The 9,695-nt window shown below is 36.0% G+C and overlaps 1 protein-coding gene across 2 annotated transcripts; it reads right to left on the bottom strand.

The window, feature by feature from the left end:
- Positions 1–650: 650 nt before the first annotated feature.
- ccn2b (cellular communication network factor 2b) lies at positions 651–7,901 on the bottom strand. Of its 2 annotated transcripts, none has more exons than XM_051671965.1 (5): positions 7,766–7,901; positions 6,853–7,069; positions 5,793–6,056; positions 4,628–4,836; positions 651–1,781 (listed from the first exon to the last, which is right to left on the bottom strand). In XM_051671965.1, the coding sequence occupies exons 1-5, from the start codon at positions 7,820–7,822 to the stop codon at positions 1,476–1,478; spliced, it is 1,053 nt and encodes a 350-aa protein (XP_051527925.1). In that variant the 5' UTR covers positions 7,823–7,901; the 3' UTR covers positions 651–1,475. The 2 variants fall into 2 exon arrangements, with proteins under 2 accessions (XP_051527925.1, XP_051527926.1); XM_051671966.1 differs by having other exon boundaries at positions 5,805–6,056; positions 7,766–7,895.
- Positions 7,902–9,695: the final 1,794 nt, after the last annotated feature.

Below are 9,695 nucleotides of genomic sequence, written 5' to 3'. Positions count from 1 at the left end.
GGTGATGTAACATTAACATCTTTCAATAAAAAATTATAAAGTATATATCAAAGTCTAATAATATTAATCTATAAAAGTTTTCTTGTTTAGGATTGTCAGCCTTTAAAAAAACAAAAAAAAACAAAACAAAAAAAAAAAAAAACACATTAAATGTTTTATTATATGCACACTAAATGAAATAACAGTTAATTAACTGATATGTAGATACTTTTAATTATTGCTAATTATTGTTCTTCTAATGAGAACTTAAGAATGCCATTAAAAAAAAACTACATTTCTGATTTGATTATTTTTAATTAGTGTATACATACTGTATTTAAAGTACTTATTCATTTAGCTGTACTGTAATTTAAATGTTTGTTCAGATAACTATTTTATATATAATGACAAAGTACAGATGCATAGGAGGACCAGAGGAAAACAGATTATAAGCTTTGATATTGTTATTATGTGCTTACTGTATAATGGATGTTTTAATTATGTAGTAACATCACTTGAACCTCCTTAAACCTCAGTGACTCCTGTGTTATATAGGTTGAATGTTTTGAAAAATCAAAGATTCGCAGAATATATATATATATATATATATATATATATATATATATATATATATATATATATATATATATATAAATAATTTATTTATTGGAAAAACAAATAAAAGTGCATTAGATTAGAAAAGACCTCACTGGTATCATTGCCAGGTGATTACAATGAAAACAAAGTAAGACAGTACAAATACAAAACTACATTGAAGAGTTAAACAACACTTAAATTAGTACAAACTGTACACAGTCTTCTTACAGTATTTACAACAAGGTGTTTTCGTCATTGTTGAATTCCTTTCCATTCATTTCCTATTAAATAAATAGTAAACAATATAATTCATATAACTCATTCGTAGTGGATAATTTTTTTGCCCCAAATAACTTTGGGACTCGCAATAGATTTTCATGCTTGACAAATCGGCTTCAATTAGATATAAACATAAAAAGTGACCTCTGCAATCAGAGTAAGTTATAAGGGTCAGTTGATAAACATTAATCCTCATTGTACAGTATAATAAAAATCAATCGTAAATAATGATGCTCAATGAGAATTTACAAATTTAACATAAACAATACATAGGATTACATTATTGTCCTGTATTGAGGCAAAAGTTAATGAAATGAATTCATATGAACTCTTTGTCCACAATGTCTAGTTTTCAGTGCTTCAGGTCTGTCGTAGCCTATACATGACCAGTCAAACAGCCAGATTATTTCAGAGCTTCACAAAATACAAAAAAGAAGAAACGTTCAGTGGAGCCAGAGTCAAGGCTCACTTCATGTCAAACATTCGAGATTTTTATGCTCACAGGAAGTGAGGATTTCAGGGTCCAGTAAAATACGGAGCTGCCTCATGTGCACATGTGCTAGACTGTCAGTGTGTGTGTGTATGTGTGTGTGTGTGTGTGTGTTACAAGGGACAGCTTCTCACATGTCATTATCATAGTCCCCAGTCATTCTCCGTGAGTTGGAGGCAAGGAAGATATCGTTCTCCCGTGGGCAGTCATAATGACAGGAGCAGGTCTTAATGAACATCATCTTCCTCCTGAAAGAGTCTCCCTCGGGACAGCGAAACTCCACCTCGGCTGTGAGGGTGGCGTGAGGCGTGCAGCAGCGGCCGTCTGTACACACACCGCAGAACTTTGGCTTATACACCCTGACACTCTGGCATCCAGAAAGTTCAAAACGCATCCCACGTTGGCTCTTTGGGGTCCGCACACACTTCTTGCCTCTCTGAAAAGTGGATGAGGTGGGTTTTTAATATTTGAGAAGATGTTTCTTGATAGGTTTACTACAAAATGAGAATTAAGACCAGAAACATATTCTACACATTGCAAAGACGCAGTCCCATTTGACCATTTTTTTTGGTGGCAGTAACAAACCCTCGTACACAAGTGGTGGGGATAGAGTTACCTTGAAATGTCTGTGCTATCCAACGTTTACCTGAACGCAGAAGTGTTCCACGATTCATAACGGAAGCCTGTTCTCGTTTTCCGGTCTCAAGTGTTTTAACTTGCCTTGGTGTATGTTTTTAGCAGATAACGTGATAGCAGACGTATTAAATTAGTAAAAATTGCTAAATAAAAAAATAGGGATGCACCGATCCAATACCTGGATCGGTATCTGCTCCGATAATAACGTTTTTAGATGGATCCGGTATCGGTCTGACGAGCCCGATCCAAATCAGATACTGTGTGTTAGTCATGTTCGTTACTGTCAAGCTCCAAAAATGACATAAAAGAACGATAAAAACACCATTAAAGTAGTTCATATGACTCGTGCATTTTATTCAAAACCACTTGAAGACGTGCGATAGCTCTGTGAATCACAAAAGGCTGCTTAATAAGTAAATATATAAAATGCACGCGCAGCTCCAGCGCGTCAGTGAATGGCGCTGCTCTATTGACACACATACACACTCTCACACACACTCTCACACACACACATGTTGGTGCGGCTATCCTTATGAGGACTCTCCATAAACACAATGATTTTTATACTGTAAGAACTATAGATTATATCCCCTAATCCTAACCCTCACAAAAAAACTTTCTGCATTTTTACATTTTCAAAAAAACATAGTTTAGTATGGTTTTTTTCAGCGATTTGAATTATGGGGACACTAGAAATGTCCTCATAAACCACATTTATAGCATAATACCCTTGTAATTACCAGTTTGTAACCTAAACAAATGTCCTCGTAAACCACCCAATCCCACCCACACACACACACACACACACACACACAGACACACACACACACACACACACACACACACACTGAAATATTACTGTTGTATTTAAAATTCTAAAAGTCAATAATAATAAAATAATTAATTATTATTATCATTATTATTTGTTTACTAATTATAACAATATTTAAGTTGAATGGATTCCAAAATATAACTGTGTGAATGAAAAGTGGACTGATGTCTTACAACTAAATTGAACAAAAGTCCAGATACAAGTTGAATAATTTTTGCAAAAATAAATAAATAAATTAATAAAATAAAAGAAATAAACCTGGCTTTTTTTCTACTGAAGACTTAGACTGGAATTATTGAATTGTTAATTTTGCTGCTACATTATTCAGTAAACTAGTTAACAATAATGTTTTTCTTAATATGCTATACATTGAAATAATGTGTAGTTAGAGGTTTGTGTTTTCTTTACAAATAGTTCCACGCAACAATATAAAGATATTCTAAACTGATTATGCAAAAAACAACACTGGAATCGGATTGGGATCGGTATCGGCCAATACTGAGATTTCCGATATCGGAATCAGAAGAGAAAAAGTGGTGTCGGTGCATCCCTATAAAAAAAACATGTGACTTCATAGTGCCGATACTATACAGATGGCCTTCTTTTGACAGTGCCTCACCTGCCAAAGTTTAACGAGTGGAAAGATGACATGACAGCCAGCATTTTTACTCCAACTAACACTTAAAATGGTTGTTGTTCTCCATCTGGATCGCTTGTTTTGGTAGTTTTTACATTGCTTCTTATGGAGAATCGAACCAGAAAATCATCAGGAAAACTGTAGATAATACTGGATGTGATGTTTTTCAAGTAACTAGTTATAAACATGTTGACTTGAACTAAGTCTGATCTCATGAAATTTACGTGACCATGGCAACAGTTTTGCAAACAAAATTACGTGCTGTATTACATGTTTGGCTGCAGTTTCCAAGTGAAATGTCCAGTGGGGGGGCGCCAAAAGTGAGCAAAAATATGTTGTAATCAGACAAGATTTTTAATGTGAATTTTAGATGGAGGTTTTAATGAGTAAAAAAGCATTTCCCTAATCTAAAACTTTAGCCTAAACCTAACCAATAGTGATCTAAAAGCAAATGAGAGGTAAATAAAACAGACATCCTTACCCTAAACCAACACCTAAACCTAAACAATAGTTTGATTAAAAAGCTAATCTTCTGAAGCAACCACGCCATTTCGTGTCACTTTTATGATACTTTCGTCTCATGTGTCAGCATACGTGCTTGGCTGGGCTCGATTCCTTGGTCCTCTGAGTCCAAAGTCCAACACTCTATCAGGTGAGCTACAGCAGAAGTTAATCTTGGAATAAGAGTGTAAATATAGGTGGGTCTGTTATACAAGCGATAAAATGTATAGTATAATATAGATGCGTTAGAGTAAAAGTGTTTCAATATCATAAAATGGCAGTGTGAGTAATAGAGCAAAAAGTGTTTATAAAGTCATAATCAGCCATTGCACGCAAGATTTGTGTGAATGTGAAAAAAACGCAAAGCCTCTAGTGTTCATTTCACCAAGAAACTGTGTTGAAACGTAGAACACGGCACGTAAAACTCCATTTGCAAAAATGTAGTTATAGTAAATGTTTATTCTAAGAGACTAGGTTGACTAAATTGCTTAGCAATATTCTTTTCAAACTGTTGGTCTTCCATGACAGTAGTTGACCATATAAAACTTACCGTAGAGGAAGACAATCTTTGACAAAGAGAAATTGGGCCTAAATATAACAAATTGGAAACTTTTGTGTCCGGGTACTTGCGTAGAGTATGCTTCAGGCCTTAGTTAGTACTCACTACCCATCCTACCTTGATGTCCTTCTCCAGTTCCACATGGCAGGGGCGGATCATGCAAATGCGTGTCTGTCGTTCCAGCTGGCATCGCTCGTTGTCATTGGTTACACGAGATGACATGCCCATTCCACAGGTGGCAGAGCACTCACTCCATTCAGTAGTTTGAACAATGCAGTTGTCCCTTGCACTTTCAGGCTTTACACCCTGAGACATTTCTCGATAAGCTGAGGTAAAAGAGAGGGGTATTAAATATATGCACCAATGATGATAAGTTGAATATGACTACAGAGAGAGCATTATTTTCAAGCAGTGTGACTAGTTGAATGAGAATGTTATGTATGGTTGGGAACCAAGAACCAGTTCTTGTTCAGAACTATGGGGAGTTCGGTTGAGCTTGTCAGAGCCAGCAACTGTAACCAAGGGGGTGGAGCTTAGTAAAGGGTCAATTTGATTAAATGTATTTCTGATTTGTTATATCTGCTTTGTAGAGAATAGCCACAGAAAGGCTATTCCATTTTGTAAAGTGCATCTAAAACGGATATAAACCCAGAGACAGCACATCCAGGTAGCACACAATGATTGGATAATATGTCTGACAATGTACTGATGGGGGCCCGCTGAATGCATTTTGTACCGGGCCTGAGAATTCCTACCTGCAGCCCTGCTTGCAATTGCGACTTTATAACTCACAATTCCGCGAAATAAAGCTGCAGTTGCGAGTGATTAAGTCACAATTGCGAGATACTGTATTAAGTTGCACTTGCAAGTTTTATTGCGACTTTATATCTCGCAATTGCAAGTTTTGAATTTTAAGGTGTGAAGTAAGAATTACCTTTTTTATTTATTTATTTGGTGGCAGGAACAAGGCACAATGGGTTTCTTGGAACTTTTTACTGAAGTTTAAAAAAAAATAAAAAATCCATATAAAATGAATGAGAAAAATACTTCCGGATCCAAGGATGCTGAAAAAGTGGATGCTCACGGTTGCGCTCCATTAGGACATTTGTACCAGCTAAATGTTTACAAGGCTAACAGTAAATAGTATCAAAGCATTTATAAATGAGGCTAAGATTATATGTAAATTAGCCATTTATACTGAAGAACTATATCCATGGCTATACTTTATTAAGAAAAAGCTTTTTAGGCAGAGCAAAGCAAAATGAAAGAAAGGTTGACTTGCCGGTCGACCTACCAGCCATTGCTGACTGGAAGGAGTCTTCTTGAGGGACCTGGTCGCACACCCACTCCTCACAGCACTTTCCGGGGATCTTGATATGCCGTGGGTAGGGGCAGTCCGGAGAAGGCAGTCGTATGTTGCTGGCACAGGTTGGTACACAACCGATCTCCCCATTCATGCACACACACTGATGCTTGCAGCTGGGCTGAAATGTCTCTCCACTGCGGTAGATTACACCACCCAGGTCGCATGTCTGACCCTCTTGAGCTGCATCACAAACGTTAAGAAGCCAAGCCATTGCATTAGATATAACAACAACAACTCACATTAGGAATTTCCAACACTGAGAAAGTGTAATACATGCAGCAACTAATTTATTTCTTTTTAGGACCATTACGTTTTTTTTGTTTTTTGTTTTGTTTTTGTTTTTTGTTTGCATTGTGACATTATTGTCATGACAATTAAGCCAATTTTGCCCCCTATTCTTATTAACGTCTATACTTTATAAAGTAGGAACCTACAAGTGGTTACCTAAAGGAGCTATTTCTACCTGATCTAACCCTTAAAATTTGTTTTGTTGGCTTAACCTAATGTATTCAGGTTGATTCAGTGGTTAAATAATATTTTTGACATTTTTGATTAAACCATTTAATTGAGATGTTACCACATAAAGCACTTTTTTAGGTTACCTGACAATTATTATTATTATTATTATTATTATTATTATTATTTATTTTACCATGATATTATTTACCCTGAAAAAAAAAAGAAAAGAAAAAAGGTTAACCTAAAAAATGTGCTTCATGTGGTAACATCTAAATTAACTGGTTTTATATTCAGTTTCATGACTGCAAAAAAAAAAAAAAAAAAAAAAAAAAAAAAAAAACTCAATGGTCCTAAAAACAGGCTTAATTGTTTTAATGCACTTTTTATAATTGAGTGAAATGTGACTTGGAGATGTTTGTGTGTTTTACCCACTCTACGCTTTTTAACATACAAATCTATTGTTTATTTACCCGTTATATTACATTTCCAAAAAGCAACAGAAGATTCATATACACACCCATGCAGATGCCCATTTCAGTGTCACTGAGGACTCCATAGTCGCAATACAGGTCCTTATGATGGTCGCATGGCTCCAGGAGAGAGCAGGGCTCCCCCGCCTGTCGGGCACACACCTTACAGCAGCTACAGCTGTCCAGCACTAGACTGGTCCCTACAGGGCATAGAGGGGTCTCGGCTGGGCAGTCACAGGGCTGGGAACAATCCTGACAAAAAACCTGCATGGAAGAATGAATAGTACACAGAAGAAATAATAATTTGACCAACTCGAGGAAAGTTTCAAGTGATAATTTCTTTGCTGTGATTTAGGTGGACAGTCCATATACAATACTTATGATGGCCACAAGGGGGAGACAACATGTACTACAGAGGCAGATATGTATAGTAACCAAAGTAGTTATGTTTTGAAATTACACTACTCTAACCGTAACTACAACTGCACAAAGCATGTTAAAAAAAAAAAAAAAACTATTAAGACCACAGCTCATTTCCTAGCAGTCAATACAGAACACAACAAAACACTTTTACAAAAATAAAGCAAACCAGCATAGTTACTTAAACTCCACCGTAAATGTTATTAAGGGAACTTTATTAGCATCTAATTAAAAGATCCAATTGGCTCAATTACCAAGAACAACAGTTACAGTGTTAACCATACCCCCAACTATCTGCCACACTCTGCAGACAGAAGCACACACACTATACACATGCATAATGGATTTTTCATTACAATGTGTCTTATGGCTGGTTGTTGAATCAATCCAAAAATACATCAATCCAAAGGTGAAACAATAACTCTTGCTTATATAACCTAATCAGATATTTAATGTATATTCTGACTTTTCATAAGTAACATTTTATATAGCAATAGTTGCACATTTAATTGACAATATCAAAGGTTAATGTTCACTCACTGTATTAATAAGCAAGAAGAGAACGATGCAGGATTTGATGAATGTTGTTCCAGCCATTTCCTCAGCGAGTTTCCTCCAGACACACACTCCACACGTTTGTTTTGGTTCTCTGGTGTGTGTGTGATCACTGTTAGACTGTAGGTCTGTAGTGGAGTGAGCAGAGAGCCCCTCTTTAAATACTACCAGAACGGGGTGTAGCCCACCAGATTCAAGCCATGCCACGCGACCCAGAGGGGTGAAAAATATTTCAATTCCAGATGGTTTTCCAGAATGTTTGAAAACGCTACAGATGCTGTCAACCAGCCTTTCAATTAATCATACCACAGATTCCAGAGAGTTCACAGGGGAAAAAATCTGTTTTTTTGCACAAAGTGTGACTTCTGTTGATGTGAATATTAATGTAGGCAAGTTTATCAGGATAGTTCAGGAAGCTTTTGCAAGTCTGAATCCACTAGTGAAATTCTTCTATTTTGCATTTTTGTAATTTAATGCAGTTGTTCCCTCCATTATAAAATATCAGCACAACAGTCTGAGTGAAAAGTTGCATTGAAAAATAAACATGAATTCCAGAATTTCTCAGTGAGTAGAAATTCTTAGACTCAGCATGCATTTGAGCTGGCATGTGTTCCACATGTTTCTGCAAAACATTCTGATCCATGTTATCTCAGTATGATTTGCAGCTTTATTTAATGAAAATGGTGTGATTGGGGCGGCATTTTGCAAATTACATTACGATCATTACACGTATCGCGGTGGAATGTCCACTGTGTGACACTAAAAGCGAGTTACAGTTTCTCCCAAACAGATGAGGTTTTGAAGGTTAATGCTCTATTGAGTTTTAAATCAACAAAACCAACCTCCATACCCTAAACCTAAATCTAACTGATAGTGTCATAAAAAGCAAATGTTAAAGGTGCACTCAGTAATTTTTTGAAGTATGTCTTAGTGGCATACATTGTCTTAAACTGACACCTTGTGGCCTGGATTTAGCATCCTTCAAACACAGTAGTTTCACAGTAAACCAGGATTTATTTAATCCATGAGTGAAAGTGTCCTATAACAGGGCAGTTACTGAGATTAAGCAAGTAGTATTCCACTGGTCATGTGATGCTAACATGGCTTCCCCCACGAGGCACCCCTGCCCCATGTAGAATAAAACAGCTTTTATAAGGTTACTGATATGACTGAACTCTTCATCTCACATGAGTGGTCATAATTTTATACATATGTTTCAAAATGACTACTCATTTCTTTAGAAGTAAAACTTTTTAAAGGAATAGTTCACCCAAAAAATGAAAATCCTTTCATGATTGACTCACCATTGAGCCATCCCAGATATGTATGTCTTTCCTTTTTCAGCAGAGCTGAAATAAAGATTTTTATAAGCACATTTTAGCGCTGTATGTCCATGCAATGCAAGTGAATGGGTGCCAGCTGTTTGATGGTCCAAAAGGCATATTTAGGCAGCATAAAAGTAATATATTTCAAAAAAAGTAACATATTTCAAATCAGCAATAGAAGTGGCCCATTTCTGCTTTCACACAAATTAGCTTATTTTATTAGTGACCTAAAAATAGTGCAGAATCTTGAAAAGGTCTTATTCCTTTTACGCCATATCTTTTCTTTGTAAAATCCTAAAACTTTTATATCCAGGTGTGAGAATAACTTTCCATCCCAGATTATCAATGATCTTAGACTTTTGAACTGCACTGTTTACTAGTAAATTTATCGGATATTGTTGGGATGAAACAATATTTACATTACTTAATAATGTGTGCACTGTGCAACCATGCATGCAGGATGATTCATTGCTTTGAAGTTTGGACTACAGATTTAAAGAGATTGCATCATATGGCATCACATTAAACAGTTGTTTTCACATTGAATACACAACTGACTTGAATGCATTGTTTTGTTACAGAAATTTCTC

Source organism: Myxocyprinus asiaticus, chromosome 34, assembly GCF_019703515.2.
Source record: "Myxocyprinus asiaticus isolate MX2 ecotype Aquarium Trade chromosome 34, UBuf_Myxa_2, whole genome shotgun sequence".
NCBI lineage: Eukaryota > Metazoa > Chordata > Actinopteri > Cypriniformes > Catostomidae > Myxocyprinus > Myxocyprinus asiaticus.
Note: the sequence above shows the minus strand (reverse complement) of the source record. Positions and strands in the feature narration are given on the sequence as shown.

Coding starts and splice junctions, on each gene's coding strand:
- ccn2b (XM_051671965.1), bottom strand. CDS start 7,822: ATGGCTGGAACAACATTCATCAAATCCTGCATCGTTCTCTTCTTGCTT. Junction 7,070..7,765: donor TCTTCTTGCTTATTAATACA/GTGAGTGAACAT, acceptor TCTTCCATGCAG/GTTTTTTGTCAGGATTGTTC. Junction 6,057..6,852: donor TGAAATGGGCATCTGCATGG/GTGTGTATATGA, acceptor TTTGTGATGCAG/CTCAAGAGGGTCAGACATGC.